This window comes from Rhinatrema bivittatum, chromosome 11 (assembly GCF_901001135.1).
Source record: "Rhinatrema bivittatum chromosome 11, aRhiBiv1.1, whole genome shotgun sequence".
NCBI lineage: Eukaryota > Metazoa > Chordata > Amphibia > Gymnophiona > Rhinatrematidae > Rhinatrema > Rhinatrema bivittatum.
The window spans coordinates 16,325,154-16,340,718 of record NC_042625.1 but is presented as its reverse complement, the minus strand read 5'-3'; the positions used below and the strand labels follow the sequence as shown (position 1 = coordinate 16,340,718).

Sequence of the window (15,565 nt, the reverse complement as noted above, 5' to 3'; positions counted from 1 at the left end):
TTAGTAACAAGAAATATTTACTACATTTGCTTGAGCAGTCCAAATTAACATGAATTTGTAAAGACATTCATATTTTGGCATGTGCAGGAAAATTATTAGTTGTAACAAAACCTTAACATATAAATCCTGCATATATGGCGGCAATATAAGAATACTGTACTTATTGTAACAGTAAGGGCCAGTTAAGCTAGGGAAACAGGAAAAATACCTTGGTGTTTGCGTAGAAGTTGTATCGAGATAGAACCACTTTAGCCACCTCCCACCCCCAGCATTGCTGCCTCACTCGCTCCCTTGTTCAGGTTTCTGGAGAGCTTGCCAGCCAAAATGCTGGTTTTAGACAGAGCAAAACAACAGCGACTCTGCTGGTGTTGGCAGGATGCGAACACTTGACAAGGAATTAACTTGCTAACTTTCTCTTTTTATTAATGGAATAGCAGAAATGTATCAAGAAATACAAACAAAACACTAAAGCATTTAGAATACAAATTGTGAGTTTGGGTTTTTTTTCTTTAACTGAGTTTCCACTACTGAAAAAACAGAATTCTTTTCGCTGCCAGAGGAATCTTTTCAAGGGGTGCCCTGTGCCCTTCGATTTCTCCTACTCAGAACATAAGTATCACACATTTCATTAGTAAAGCCCTGAGTTAAATAGTGGAGCCGCAGAAGAAAATATCAAAGCAAGTTGACCGCGTGTTTGAGCAGTTTCTGTTTGGCTTTGCCTGGTAAGGTGAAGGCGCTATCGTGCGGGTTAGGCACGCCGGAATTTCGAAGGGGAGAGCCCACTTGCTGGAAATACGTTTCTTGTACAGGATTCTGGCAGCCATAAACAGCAGTGGATGCATTCCTATAGGGCAATAAAAAAAACCCATATTAAACGGTGAACAAGAAACCTATTCAATACATACAGTATATATTAACACATAGTTAGTATATAAGGCAAGGATCATGTACACTGAGGGCCGTTATCAGCTCCCATCACACAGCTTGCAGGTGTGGAGGGAATCAAAGTATTCCCCCCCCCCCCCCCCCCCCGCAGACAAACATCTGTTTACCCACATAAATCCCTTTGAAAATTGCTCCTCCAGAGATTTTATTGTCTACTAAATGAGTGTATTGAAGAATTCAGAGGACAGCTTTAACCATGAAATTAAGTACAGAGGGGAAAAGAGGAGAAAGCAGAGAGCAATGATAATAAAAAAAAAAAGGTCAGGATCTTAAACACGGGCAACAAAAGAAGGAAAGAAGTGGCGCATAATACTCGCCAGCATTCGTATCAAAGACAGTACCTTACAGTGTCGATGGAGCACTGAATGTGCCACTGCAGACCAATGACAAAGCCCATTTCAAATCTACGCCACTCCATCCAAAATCATTTCTCCCATGTGTGCCTTCCCCCCAGATAACTAAATAATTATTTAACAATAAATCTAAATTAAGGGTTCATACTCTATACACAGCTCAGTCTCACTCACTCAAAAGCCCAAGCACCTTGAGAATTAAAAAAAAAAAAAAAAAAAAAAAAAAGAGAGTATAAATGAAGCCCAGCTTTATGGAGAGGTAGGCACTCTTAGGACTTGCAGAACCCACATGGAAGGAAAGCAGGCGGTGGGTCAAGACCATCAATGAAAAATAAGCTTCCAACCTAGAATTTAATACAGGAGCACTGCAAAGGTGCAAGGTGGACAAACCAAAAGCTGACGTGTGGAGAAAGATCAGGACATACCGTATCATTATTTCATGAGCAGTCTGAAGCTGGTTGAAGTCCGAGTGGATCAGACTGGCAGCTCTAAGGAAATGGCGGTCCAGAGCACTGGGGGTTTCTGCTAAGTTGGCTTTAAAGAAAAGACAAAATACTGAGGGGGCCAGAATAAAAAATATTTCTAGTGACATTAGTGTACAAGATGAAAACGCAGCTCTCCAAAATGCCCTACGAATCCATGGTTGCTTCCAATTGGACCCCAGAGACCAGAGAAGTGTTACAGAAAAGTTAATCGTTACATCTATTGCTACCTACAACATCTGTCTCTAATTAGTGGAATTCAGAGGGTCAAATATCTCCCCACCTTGTTCCAAATATCTTTTCTGCAGGATGCACACCTCCAGCTATTCAACAGTTTCCATGACTAGAAGTTTTCCAAATCGAGGGAGTGCTCCTAAATTACTTGTGCATGGGAAATTTAAAAAAAAAGAGGAAACCAGTGAGCTTTATAAAACAAAGTGAAGCGTACCAGTGAGCACATTCTGAATGCAGTCGTAATGTGCAAAGCTGTATGTTGCTTTTGCGGAAGGTGGCTGGTCTTTGGGCAACATCTCCTTTAGATGAACTTCCAGCCCATTAAGAGATGCCAGGCTGCTGTGGTACTGTAAATGATAAAACTGATAGATTAATGCGAACGGACGTCTGCTTGTCACACATGCTTTAGAATGTGGGTCAGCGGGCTGGAGCTGCTAGGAGTTCCACATGTCACACACACACACAGGCTCTGTAATGGTGGGACCTCTAAATTAGAACAGTGCAAAAAGCAGGTAGCACTTATAAGGCTTTTCCGAGGCGCCTTGTAATTGAATCATATAATTTAAATACAACATTTACATTCTGTCTTTCTGACTAAAACACTACTTCAAAGCAGATTGCACTTAAAAATAAAACAATCCCAAACTCCATAAAGACAGATCCAAACCAACTGTCAAATTTATTCTGTAAGCCATATCTAATAGCAAGCCAGATACAATTTAAAATACAAAAAAAAATCCCAAACATTTAAAGCAACACAAAAAATCGATTTAACCAATAACTAGATTAACTTGTTTGTCCTGCTCCTAACTACACTCATGACTATTGAAAGAGATCAAAGAGATGCATAAACAACACCCCGATCATATCCAGACCCATCCACCCCAAATCACATGGAGGCTCATATTCAGTCACTAGCCAGATTGCTCAGTACACAAGTTAAAGTGACAATGCTAAGTGCATCCTAGAATGTGATTTTGATTTACTCTCATGTCATAGCAGTATAATTCACTGAAAGCAGACAGAGACAAATAGAAAAGCTAGGCTGCAAGTTGCTCTCTTTTAGCTGGTTAAAAGTACACTGCCCTGCATTGCTGGACTATGAAGAGTTATTCCTAAACGTGTGGTTAAGTCAGAGAATATTTTCACAAGCAAATGCACTCACTTTATCCCTGTTGGCCATCAGCACAAAAAAAACAGGTGCAAAGTATGCAGGCGCTTTTTATGTGTGTACTTTGCACTAATTTTTTTTTTTTTTTTTTAAAACTACCTACCCACATAAGATAGCTGGCAAATATGCAAAACGTTACACTAGGAATAGGCAACTCTGATCCTGCAGTACCACAAATAGGCCTGGTTTTCAAGATATCCACAATGAATATACATGAGGCATATTTGCATGCACTGAAACTTTCTAGTATCCTGTATGGATGCCAGGAGTTGCCTACCCTGAAATACACCAATATTCAAAGTCAGCTTATGTGTGTTTGCTTTGAAAATTATTCCCCAAAGACTATATGCACAGAGTTACACCTGCTAATTTGAGCACAGAAAGCTTTTGCCAAATTTTATGCACATGCTTTTCATCTTGGAAAAAGTATGCATGGAAGTACTAACTCTGCCCCCAGGCACAGTCCAGGTACATTTGTCCACATAAAGGTCCTTATGTGCATAAGTTTACCTGCACATCAGGCAGGTCATTTTATAACCCACCATTTCCACAAATAAAGCAGAAATGGCTTAGAAAATTATGCTTCCTGCGCACAAGTAAAACTCAGAATCAGATAGAATTTCTAAGTAGCCAAGTTCATACTTTACAAGATTTATAAGGGTAGATTTATAGTTAAGTTACCATTGGGATTTAAACCTTATAGTTTTACTTACCACATCTTGAATGGAACCCTGGTCATACTTAAACTGTTCTTCTGCCAGCAGAGACAGCACCAAACCTTTAACTGTGTGAATATATAGATTCATTTTCACCAAGCTGCTACTGCCCCCCGAGTCAGCAGAATCCAGTGCCAATGGCCAGTCTGTTGCATTGGTGGAAAGCTGGGCAGCTGCCGTCTGTGTGTCCTCAGTGAAGCTGAAAAACCTGTCCTTGCCTCTAGCACTGCCGACGGGTGTCTCTGCTGCCTGGTCTGGGTCCTCATCCTCAGCGGGCGGCTTTCCTTCGGTTGTCTGCAAAGTGCTGTCTAACACCAAACTCTTCTCAATAATCTGTTCATGGGGCTCCAGCAACTGCTCTTTGTCTGGCTTGCTTGGTCCATGTGAGCCTTCCTCAGAGCTGCCATTTCCACCCGGCTTGTTCTCTGACTCACATGTGCTCATGGGAATCTGGTGTCTCTCTAGCTCCTTCGGGTCACCAGCACCTGAGTCAGTGGCAGATAGTACTCTGCACTCTGTGTGGCGCTCTGTGAGGCTACCATCATGAGTCTCGTTGGGGCAGCTTGGCTTTTCAGTTTCCTGATGGAAACTTGTAATATCCTGCTGAGAAACATTTTGGACAGGTCCTGCTAGAATTTCAGAATGCTGCAATTCATCTCCGGCTAGAAAGGATTCTTTCAATACTGGATTTCCTATCGCAGGCACAACTGAAGCATCACCTGCAAGTGCACTTGAAATGTGTGTCTGATTGTCGACCTCTTGGCCTGTTTCTGACAGGGTACTAGGATGCTTCAAGCCACCAGCAAGAAAGGACGTCATGTTTTCTGAAACATTTGCATTTTCAACGTTTGTGGATTTTTCTGCCTCGGAAGGCTGGTCCGATTGGCCAACATCATCTGCATCCGAGAGTGTTCTGGAGAGGCGCGAAGACTTCCTGTCCCTGGATGTTCGTGAATAAGTGGGTAATCTGAGAAAGATATTTCTTTCATTAGGCAAAATATCTTAAAAAAAAAAAATCCAGAACAAATAAAAATGCAAAAAACATTTGAGCTAGACACTACACACGCTACCTTAATTACAAACCTTCAGTAATTTTCCACCATCCAAGTTTTGTTGGGATTGACATGATGATAGCGGGGCAGTACTAGGCACTGCCATCTGGGAGACCTGGGTTTGGATCCCAAGCCTTGGACAGTGCGGACAGCATTTTGCAACACCCTGGGGGGAGGAGAGGAAAGAACCTCAGCCATCAGACAGCAGCAATGCCTCATGGCCAAGAACGCTCTCTCTCACAGAGTGCCAGAAGAAACCATGATCTGCGCATCTTGGTCCGAGGATTGTCATTGTGATGGCTGGGCTTGAAAATAACCGCAGCCGAGAATGAAAACTCCTGGTGCTGCTGCCTTAGCGGGGGTTGGTTCCAACTAAGCTGAAAATCCAGAGAGCAAATGGAGCTTCCAGATTAAAAAAAAAAAAAAAGTTTTCCTTGGAACAATGTGCAGACTTAATGTCACTGAGGGGCCGACGCAATAAATTTTGCAGAAAACGGGCACTGACTTTTCAACGCATGCATGGCGCCCGCAAGGGAGGGGGGGGGGGCATGCAATATGCAAATTAGGGGATCGTCTCCTTGCTAATGCGACCCTGCAGTGGCTGCAGGTTATGAAGACCGATGCCGGTAAACTTGGCGTCAGTTTTCATAACCGGCTTGTCTGCCAGTAATGAAAGCGGATGCAGAGTTTATCGGCATCGGTCTTCATAACTCGGAGGTCTGCCGAGGTATTTTTTTTATTTGAAGAAGTACCGAAAAGCAGCTTTTTTCTGCTTTTCTGTACTTCTTCTATGTGCTCCAGGCAGGCGTTAATATCTGAGCGATAAATGTGCGACTGAGACGCACATTTATTTTTTTCAATGCGGAGTGAATGAGTAATAGCCTTTGCATTTGCATGTGATGAGCGCTATCTCATTCACTCCGCATCGGACGCTCGTTAAATAGGCACTAATCCCCCTATTGCATTAGGGGGTGGATTAGCCCTATTTAATCTGCGTCCGACAGCGGGTTCGTGTGAGCGCACTGTATTGCATCGGCCCCTGAGGGAGGACAATTTTCAGACAGCTACTTAACACAGGCAAAATGCTTTTGGCTCGCATAACTCACTTTCAGAATTGTTCTCCAATTATTCCCACTGCACAGTGGTTGAGAATCCTCGATTGATGAATAAATTCCAAGATCAGAAAGTTGTATCTTTTAACTTGTTTGTATATCTTCGATAGAGGGCTGAAGAGTTTGTGTGGTAATCTTTGAAACTGATTCTGTTACATACTGTTCTTTGCATGTCTCAGTACTTATTGTTTAATGTATTGCTTGATATTAGTAACAGTATTTTCATGCCTTGGATCCTTTATGTTGTGGTCTTGTTTAATATTTTCCCCTTCTCTTTCCCTCTTATTTGACGTGTATTGTTTCTTGGCCTGTTTGGTGAATGGTTGGGGATATGTTCCATTTATGGCTCAAACACCTAAAACCACAGATATTCTTCAGATTTAGTAGCATATCTGATGGGAGCGGGGGATGTCCCTCTGATTATAGGGAGTGATTTCAATTGTGTTGCGGACTCCTCCACAGACCAGGACAGCCGGGTTCAGAGTGGGGATCTGGGTCCTGGTAAGGGAAAACCCTTTCAATGTAGCATCCTGGGTTTAGTGGGTGCTTGGCGAGCTTTGCATTCTGGGAATAAGGAATTCACCCATCATTGTCAAAGCAGATTGCACTCTCTCTTATCTTGCATGCTAAATTCTCACAAGTCCGGTCGGTAAATAGAGGGAACTTGACCATCTCGGACCATGCTCCAGTAACGAAGTATGTCTTTGGGAGGCGAGAAAGTACATATCAGAAGTGTATGCTATCCCACATAACAGAAGATGAAGGGGTTAGGGAATTTTTATGTGGCACATGGGACTTTAATGCTCAGCATGCCGATACACTGCAGTTTTATTGGGACAAGGTGAAGGCAATACTGAGGGGCCACATCCTTTCATACGCTATCAGAAGAGGAAACAAATGAACCAGGAATTGCTTAATTGGAAAATGTATTAAAACAATCAAGGAAAACAGTGGCAAGAGATATAACTGAAGCTAACAGAACTAATTTCTTTGCTTTACAGAGGCAAGTTAATATGTTAATACATCAGCAAATCACTAATACTTTAATGTATCGGGTGCACAAATTTCTCCGCTTAGGAAACAAAGTGGGGAAAAGTTTAGCACAGTTGCTAAAATCTTGTGAGGTTCCCGGTTTATTCCGGTGCTAAATGCAAATTGTACTAGGCAGCAGTCTAATAAGAAAATTGCTGATATTTTGAGAAACTTTTATGGCAATCTTTAAAGAGATTCTGAGCTCTGGGGCATGCGGCAGGGCTGCCCTCTTTCACCGTTTCTGTTCATTCTCAGTATGGAGCGGTTGGCTAGACGATTGTTGGTTGCTGGAGGTATTGTGGGGATCCAATGTGGTTCTAGGGAAGTTAAGGATGCCTTATTTGCAGATGATCTTTTGGTGGAATGGTCTCATCTGATGGAATCATTACAGAGATTAATCTATTGTGTGAATTTGCTTTGTTGTGGGGACTGAGATTCAGGCATGGGAAATCGATGGCTTTGGATGTGATTGGACTGTTATGCACTATCAGTACAGAAAAACACGAGGGAGAGCCGGCGAGCACCCGCTCTCCCGACACGTGCACGGGTCACTCTTCTGGGCATGCGATTCAGAAACCCAGGTATGTAAATTAGGGCCCGCGGTAAAAGGAAGCGCTAGGGACACTAGCGCATCCCTAGTGCCTCCTTTTGACAGGAGCGGCAGCTGTCATCGAGTTTGACAGCCGATGCTCAATTTTACCGGCGTCTGTTCTCGAACCCGCTGACAGCCACAGATTTGGAAAACGGACGCCGGCTAAATTGAGCGTCCGTCTTCCAACCCACGGGCAGATTTTTAATTTTTTTTTTTTTAATTTTGGGGCCTCCGACTTAATATCGCTGTGATATTAAGTCGGAGGGTGTACAGAAAAGCAGTTTTTTCTGCTTTTCTGTACACTTTCCCGGTGCTGGCCGAAATTAACACCAGCCTTTGGCAGGCGTTAATTTCTGAACGTAAAATGTGTGGCTTGGCTGCACATTTTACTTTCTGTATCGCGCGGGAATAACTAATAGCGCCTGCAACATGCTTTTGCATGTTGCAGGCGCTATTAGTTTCAGGGGGGGGGGGGGGTTTGGCCACGTGTTTTTGACGCACTATTACCCTTACTGTATAAGGGGTAAAAATAGCACGTCAAAAACATGCAGGCTAACAGTGCACTCCGCCAGAACGCACTTTACTGTATCGGCCCGTATGTGCAGGAGATAATTCGCCTTGCAATGGGTAGAGGCAGAACTAGTGTACCTGGGTGTTCATGTTCCCTGTGATTCTCACAGGTCTATCGTGCCAATTTGATCCCACTTTTGATAGCGACAAAAAAAGTTAACTAGTTGGCAACATCTTTTCTCTTTCCTGGTATGGTAGGATCCAGTTAGTGAGGACGATTGTTTTGCTCAAATAGCTTTATGTTTTGCAAAAGATGCTGTTGTAGTTGTTGAAGTAAGATATAGTCAAGTTGAATAATATGGTATCCAAATTTATATGGAATCAGAGGAGGCCTCGTATCCAGATCTCTTGACTTCAGTTGAATCATAGGAATGGTGGTTTAAAGCTCCCAAATTTGCGTTTGTATAATGCAGCATGCTTACTTAAGAGTGGCAAGGGACTGTACTGGGGAAATGAGTACGGTGACAGATATTAAGGCAGATAGCTGCATGACTCGACCTTTGACATTGCCATATATTCTTCACGCAAAGATCGCAAAGTTACCTATGACAGCAGAGGTAAAGCAATTATATAGGAAAATTGGTTCTTACCTGCTAATTTTCATTCCTATAGTACCACAGATCAGCCCAGACTGCTGGGTTATGCCTCCCTTCCAGCAGATGGAGACAGAGGAAAAACTTGAAGGGCACCCTGTAAGTATGGTGTGCCACCTGCAGCCCCCTTCAGTATAAACAGTATCAAAGCAGAAAAGGAAATCGAACTGGTAACAGGAATCCAAATTTAAATGGTCAAACCAAATTTATGAGAATCAACTATGTACAAAATAAGAGCACTTGCGAAATCTTCATCCTGCTATATAGTGTGACAGCAAATTAAAACTCTCGAGCGGATCCAAATTGGGCAGGCATCTGGGCTGATCCGTGGTACTACAGGAATGAAAATGAGCAGGTAAGAACCAATTTTCCTTTCCCTGTACGTACCCAGATTAGCCCAGACTGCTGGGATGTACCCAAGCTGCCTTACAATGGGTGGGACCTAGAAAGCCCCGCTCGAAGCACACCGCTTCCAAAACTCTCTGAGTCGGGAGCCCTAACATCCAAGCGGTAATGCCAAGCAAAGGTATGCAAAGATTTCCAAGTCGCAGCCCTACAGATCTCCTGGGGGGAAACCAACTGACTTTCTGCCCAGGACGCAGCCTGAGAACAAAGCGAATGAGCCATAAGACCGTCTGGAACCGCTCACCTGTGACATATGTACACCGAAGCAATACCATCCTTCAACCTCCGGGCAATGGTGACCTTGGAAGCTTTATGCCCTTTCTTGGGGCTGCTCCACAAGACAAAAAGATGATCCGACAGACGAAATTTGTTAGTGACCTCCAAGTAATGTAGCAGTGCCCGTCTGACATCCAACTTCTTCAATTCACGTGCATGTGGAGAATTCTGATCCAAATCCGGAAACACAGGCATCTCAACGGACCGGTTCACTTGAAAAGCCGATACAACCTTAGGAAGAAAGGATGGCACTGTTCGGAGAGAAACGCCAAAATCGGAAAACCTAAGAAAAGGTTCGCAACAAGATAGAGCCTGAATCTCAGAAACTCTCCGAGCAGATAGACACCAAAAACACCATTTTAAGCATAAGGTCCTTCAGCGTAACGCACTTGAGTGATTCAAAAGGAGGTTCACACAAAGTCTGAAGGACCAAATTCAAACTCCAGGATGGACAAAAGCCTGTCGTGGCGGATTAAAGTGCTTAGCACCTCTAAGGAAACGCACATCATCAGGATGAGCCGCTATGGACACTCCTTCCACCTTTCCTCGCAAACAGCCTAACGCCACCACTTGAACTCTTAGAGAACTGAAAGCTAGCCCCTTCGCCAAACCCTCTTGCAAGAAAGCTAGAATGTGTACTATCAAGGCTCGCCTAGGGGAAACCTTCTACCTACCATACCAAGAGTCAAAAACTTGCCAGACTCTGACATATGTAAGAGAGGCCGCAAAAGAGTGGAAATCACCATATCCGGATAACCCTTCTTTTTCAACTGTCGCCTCTCATAAGCCAAGCCACTAGACAAAAGCAATCCACCTGGTCTAAAAATACTGAACCTTGCCTCAGGAGATTCAGAAGATGACCCAGATGGAGCAGGCTGTCCACTGCAAGGTTGAGGAGATCCGTGAACCATGGCCTCCGTGGCCATTCCGGAGCCACCAGCACTACTGCCCCCAGATGGGCTTCTATTCTTCTCAAGACCTTGCCTAGCAGAGGCCAAGGAGGGAATGCATAGAGCAGAATGTCGTGGGGCCATGGAAGGACAAGGACATCCACTCCACTCCGTGCTCTCTTTTGCGACTGAAGAAGTGCGACGCCTTGGCATTCCCTCGAGTCGCCATTAAATCCAAACAGGGAATCCCCCACCGATGAGTTATCAACTTGAATGCCTTGTCGGATAGCTCCCACTTTCCGGGATCCAATTTCTGATGGCTCAGAAAATCCGCCTGAACATTGTCTACCCCAGCAATGTGAGAAGCCGCTATCCTGAGCAGATGTATCTCCGTCCAGGCCATGAGCTCGTCAGCCTCTGTAGCCATGGGACGGCTCTTTGTTCCTCCTTGCTGGTTGATGTATGCCATCGTCGTTGCGTTGTCGGAGAGCACTCTCACCGACAGACGAACTAGAGGCAGGAACGTCTGTAAGGCCAACCGTATGGACCTTGTTTCCAGATGATTGATGGACCATTGTTCTTCCTGCTGTGTCCATTGGCCTTGCGCCACTTGAGGCTGGCAAACTGCCCACCCCCCTAACCAGAAAGACTGGCGTCAGTCATCACAATGATCCACTAAGGGACTTCCAGATCCACCCCCCAAGACAAGTGTTCGGGGCTCAACCACCAAGCTAGACCGGACCTGGCTGTTTCCTGGAGCAGTAAGGGAACTTGAAAATCCTCCGATTTTGGATCCCAACACGAGAGCAAAGCCCTCTGCAATGGCCTCATATGAGCGAAGGCCCACGGGACCAACTCCAGAGTAGATGCCATAGAACCAAGCACCTGCAAGTAGTCCCATGCCTTGGGAACTAGTAGGGACAATAGACGCCGAACTTGAGACATGAGCTTGTCTATTCGATCCTGCATAAGGAAGACTTTCCCGATCCGAGTATCGAAACTCGCCCCCAAAAAATCCAGTACCTGGGCAGGGAACAACTGGCTCTTGGCCAAATTGATAATCCACCCCAGAGAGTGAAGAGTCTGCACCACCTTGGCAACTGCCACCTTGCATAGTTCTTCTGAGTTCGCTCGAATGAGCCAATCGTCCACGTAGGGATGGACTAGGATCCCCTCACGTCGGACAGCTGCTGCCACTACCACCATCACCTTGGTATAGGTGAGGGGGGCGGTAGCCAAACCAAAGGGAAAGGCCTGAAATTGGTAATGTTTGCAGAGGATCATGAACCGGAGATACCTCTGATGGTCCTTCCAAATTGCAATGTGCAGGTACGGTTCTGTCAAATTGAGGGACACTAAAAACTCCCCACCTCTGACGGAGGTGATTACGGAATGCAGCGTCTCCATGCGAAAACGGGGCACTCGAAGAGCTCTGTTGACCACCTTTAGATCCAAAATTGGATGGTAGGACCCCTCCTTCTTCGGAACCAGAAAATAGATCAAATATCTGCCAGTCTGTAGTTCGTCTGAAGGAACCAGGACCATCGCGTCAGAGACACTTGGCGACTTTTCTCTAGGGACCCGCAGGGAGACACCAGAAATAGATCACGCAAGGGATGAGCAAAATCTAAGGCGTAGCCATGTTCTATAATGTTTAGAACCCAGTGGTCCGACTGATTTTGACCCACTCCTCGTAAAACAGGGACAGCTATTCCCCGACGACCGGAACAGGGGAGTGGGCCGGTGCTATCTCATTGGGATGATTTGGCTCCTGTCGCACCTGGGGTACCGCCATCTTGGGCAGGTCTACGGCCGCGAAAGGAATGAAACCAAGGCTGAGACCACCCAGACATCTGCCTTTGGCCAAAAGGAGCCGGTTTAGACTGGCAAAAACAGCGCTGTCCTCTAAAACGTGAACGGGAAGGACCAAAACCCCTAGAGGCTTTTGGCCTATTCTCCGGGAGCTTGTACACCTTATTCTCAAATCATCCCCAAAAAGGAATTTCCCCCTAAACGGAAAAGCTCCCAGCTGCGATTTGGAGGAAACTTCGGCCAACCAATTACGGAGCCACAAAAGCCTGCGGGCCGACACCGCAGAAGCCATAGTTTTAGCCAAACATATTAAGGATTCCTGAACCTCTGTTCCCCTTTTATTTTTTTTTGGGAAATAAAACAACCAGGACCACAGGTTCTGCCACCTTCATCTGCTGGAGACAGAGAAATACTGAAGGGGGCGGCTGCAGGTGGCGCACTGTACTTACAGGGGTGCCCTTCAAGTTTTTCTCTGTCTCCATCTGCTGGAAAGGAGGCATAACCCAGCAGTCTGGGCTGATCCGGGTATGTACAGGGAACTGCCTATTCTTAAGGCATGGTGGTGGGAGAAGATTAAATATGGTCTGCCTTTGGGGGTGTCAGTGTTTTTGCCCTTCAGAGGTAACACAGCTTTCCAGTCAGGCTTAGATCATGTGGTTTTTCTACAGTGGGAGATGTGTGTTTTGAAGAGGACTGGTTAGCTTTTAACAGATACTAGACAAGGAGTTCTAACATTCCAAGTGATAAAAGAAAAATATTGATTGAGTAATAAGGATTTCTTTGCTTACTTGGAACTACACCATTATAATGACTCGATATTGCAAATGAATAAAGATTGCTTTTTGGTAGGTAATTTTGAAATAGATATAATTTGCCCCAGTCCAAAGGCTGGGATACTTTCTAAATTATCTAGAAATATGGTGGGAGAATGGAGCTCGGACTCCCTTTCTGAGATAACGGCTAAATGGTCTAGAGACCGGAGCAATCTTTTGGAAGATGATAAGTTAAGTTTTGCACTGGACAGACTGAGAAAATTGGTCGAAAGTGCAGATCTGTGCAAGATGCAATTCAAAATAATACATAAGCTATGCTTTTCTCCTTTAAGAGATTCAAAGCTCATATCATTCTGGGCAGTAAGTGTTTAAAAGGTGAAGTACCAGAGGGTACTTTCTTCCATTGCTTTTGGGCATGTCCCATTATTCAAAAAGTTTGTATTTGCTCATATCTCAGAGTGGGCAGGGTGCCCTGTACCAGCAGACATGACTGGGTTTGTTAGATATCTTGGATGATGATGATGATATGTCTGATGTAAACCTGCTAGTGTTTATACAGAAAGCAAGTTGCATGTTAAAAAAGTGTATAATAAGTGCAATGGATTAGTGGAAGTTCTCCTACTCTGGAGAAGTGGCGCAATCAAATGCACAGTCTTTTACTTATGGAAAAATTAACTGTGCTCAAAAGTAGCACCAGACAGACAGAAATCTAGGAAGATCTGGCATCCATTTCTGAAGTCACTTTCTACCAGACTCCGCAGCATGATTATTAATGCATGAATTGCATAAGGGCCATCTCCCTAGAGGAGAGTAGTCTAGGGAGGCACATCTTGTCAAGCTTTTTTTTGACAGGTGGCCATGCTCACATCTGGATTAAGCCCTGCCCCTTTTCTCACAACTTCTGGTCTAAGCCCTGCCCACTGGCCCAGCCAATCAGCATTCATTCTGGTCCAAACTCCACCCCTTTCCCCATCTTAGCCTGCCCCTTTTGTTGAAATTTGGCCAGTTTCACCCATGCCACGCCCATTTTTGCCCATGGAAATACATTTTTCAAGATTTGGCCAGGTGCCCTGGGGGCCATCTTGGATGACATCATCAGAAATGACATCACAGTCAAAAGGGAAAGCACCATGTTTGCTTTAATGACAACACCCTGAGCTTCGCTTCCGCATACACCGGAAATTAATGTTAAATCTTTTTCTCCATAGAATTATTACAAAATTTCATTGTCCCCACTCACCCAAACATTTCTGTACTTGTCCCTACTTCAAAGATATGCCTGGACATGTTATGACAGGAGGAAGAGGGGGCTAGGCAAGCTATTTCTTTAAAAAAAAAAAAAGTGTTATATTCATTTCTGTTCCTGGCTGAATTAACAGTGAGAGAGTGAGGAAATCATGCAAAAACAATATAAAAGTCTCTCCTCAGGAAAATAAATTCAAACTATTTTGCCTCTGGCTAAAACATTTTGTTTAAAATGCACTCTGACCAGTAAAGCCCTGTCACAGTCTCCAAACTGCCTGCCGTTTCATGAGTATAACAACATTTTTTAAACAAATTTTTGTATATCTCTGCTTTCCAAAAGCTCGGCTAAAATGTGTGTGCTTACACATTAAACCTGTGGTTTTAAAAAAATGTTATTAGATCTTTGAACCATCACAAGTGATCCTGGCAATTAATCAGACATCATTTCCCTTTAATACAATGTTGTCTTGATACCATTTAATATGTATGTATTGACTTTTATTGTAAAATTTTATGGATGTTTTTATGTTACCCACCCCAAACTTTGGAGGGTGCAGGCTATAAGTGATTTTGAATAAATAAATGTGTTTTTTTTCCCCTTTAAATATCCCATTAAGAAATTTATTATTCAAATTATTATTATTATCACACAACAAGCTGCATTTTTCCCAGCTTTCCACTCCTCCTGAAAGGCATGCCTAGCCATGCTCTGGTGTATGCGGAAGAGGAGCTCAGGGTGTTCTCATTAAACCAAACATGGCGCCTCCCATTTTAGCCGGTGATGTCATTTAAGATGGCTGCCCCCTTTTAGCTGTGATGTTGTCATTTCCAGTGATGTCATCCAAGATAGCCACCCCGAGGGCACCTGGATGCCATCTTAAAAAATGTATTTCCAAGGGCAAAAAAGGCCGTGAGAGAGTGGAGGTAGGCAAAATGTCAACAAAAGGGGCGGACTAAAGCATGGAATTTGGATCAGGATGAATGCTGATTGGCTGGGAAGCAGGGTTGGTGGGCGGGGTTTAGACCAGAAGTGAACACTGAGGAGTGGAAAAAGTCAGGGCTTATCCTGGAAATGGGTGTGGCCACCTGTCAAAACAAAGTTTGACAAGATATGCCTCCCTAGACTACTGAGGGGGAATGGTTGTTAGGGTGGGATGGGACAGGAGGAAGTGAGTGGGAAAATAAAGGGCTGAAGGAGAACTGGGGATTTTTTGATTGGCTCATATGTTGCTCTCATTGTGATCTACTGATGTAGCAATTATGATTGGAGAGTTGTGCATGCTGGTTGGACTGTTATACCCTTCTGCTCAAT

The 15,565-nt window shown here is 44.3% G+C and overlaps 1 protein-coding gene across 4 annotated transcripts in view; it reads right to left on the bottom strand.

Annotated features, from left to right (window-relative positions):
• The window catches only part of HPS4 (HPS4 biogenesis of lysosomal organelles complex 3 subunit 2), a 56,196-nt gene continuing 40,631 nt past the window's right edge, over positions 1-15,565 (bottom strand). For all 4 annotated transcript variants that reach the window (XM_029619418.1, XM_029619422.1, XM_029619421.1 and 1 more), the window contains exons 11-14: positions 3,899-4,868; positions 2,229-2,361; positions 1,724-1,832; positions 1-844 (exon numbers count right to left, since the gene is read on the bottom strand). In XM_029619418.1, coding sequence (XP_029475278.1) covers positions 673-844; positions 1,724-1,832; positions 2,229-2,361; positions 3,899-4,868 — 1,384 coding nt within the window. In that variant the 3' untranslated portion in view covers positions 1-672. The remainder of the gene's footprint in view (positions 845-1,723; positions 1,833-2,228; positions 2,362-3,898; positions 4,869-15,565) is intronic.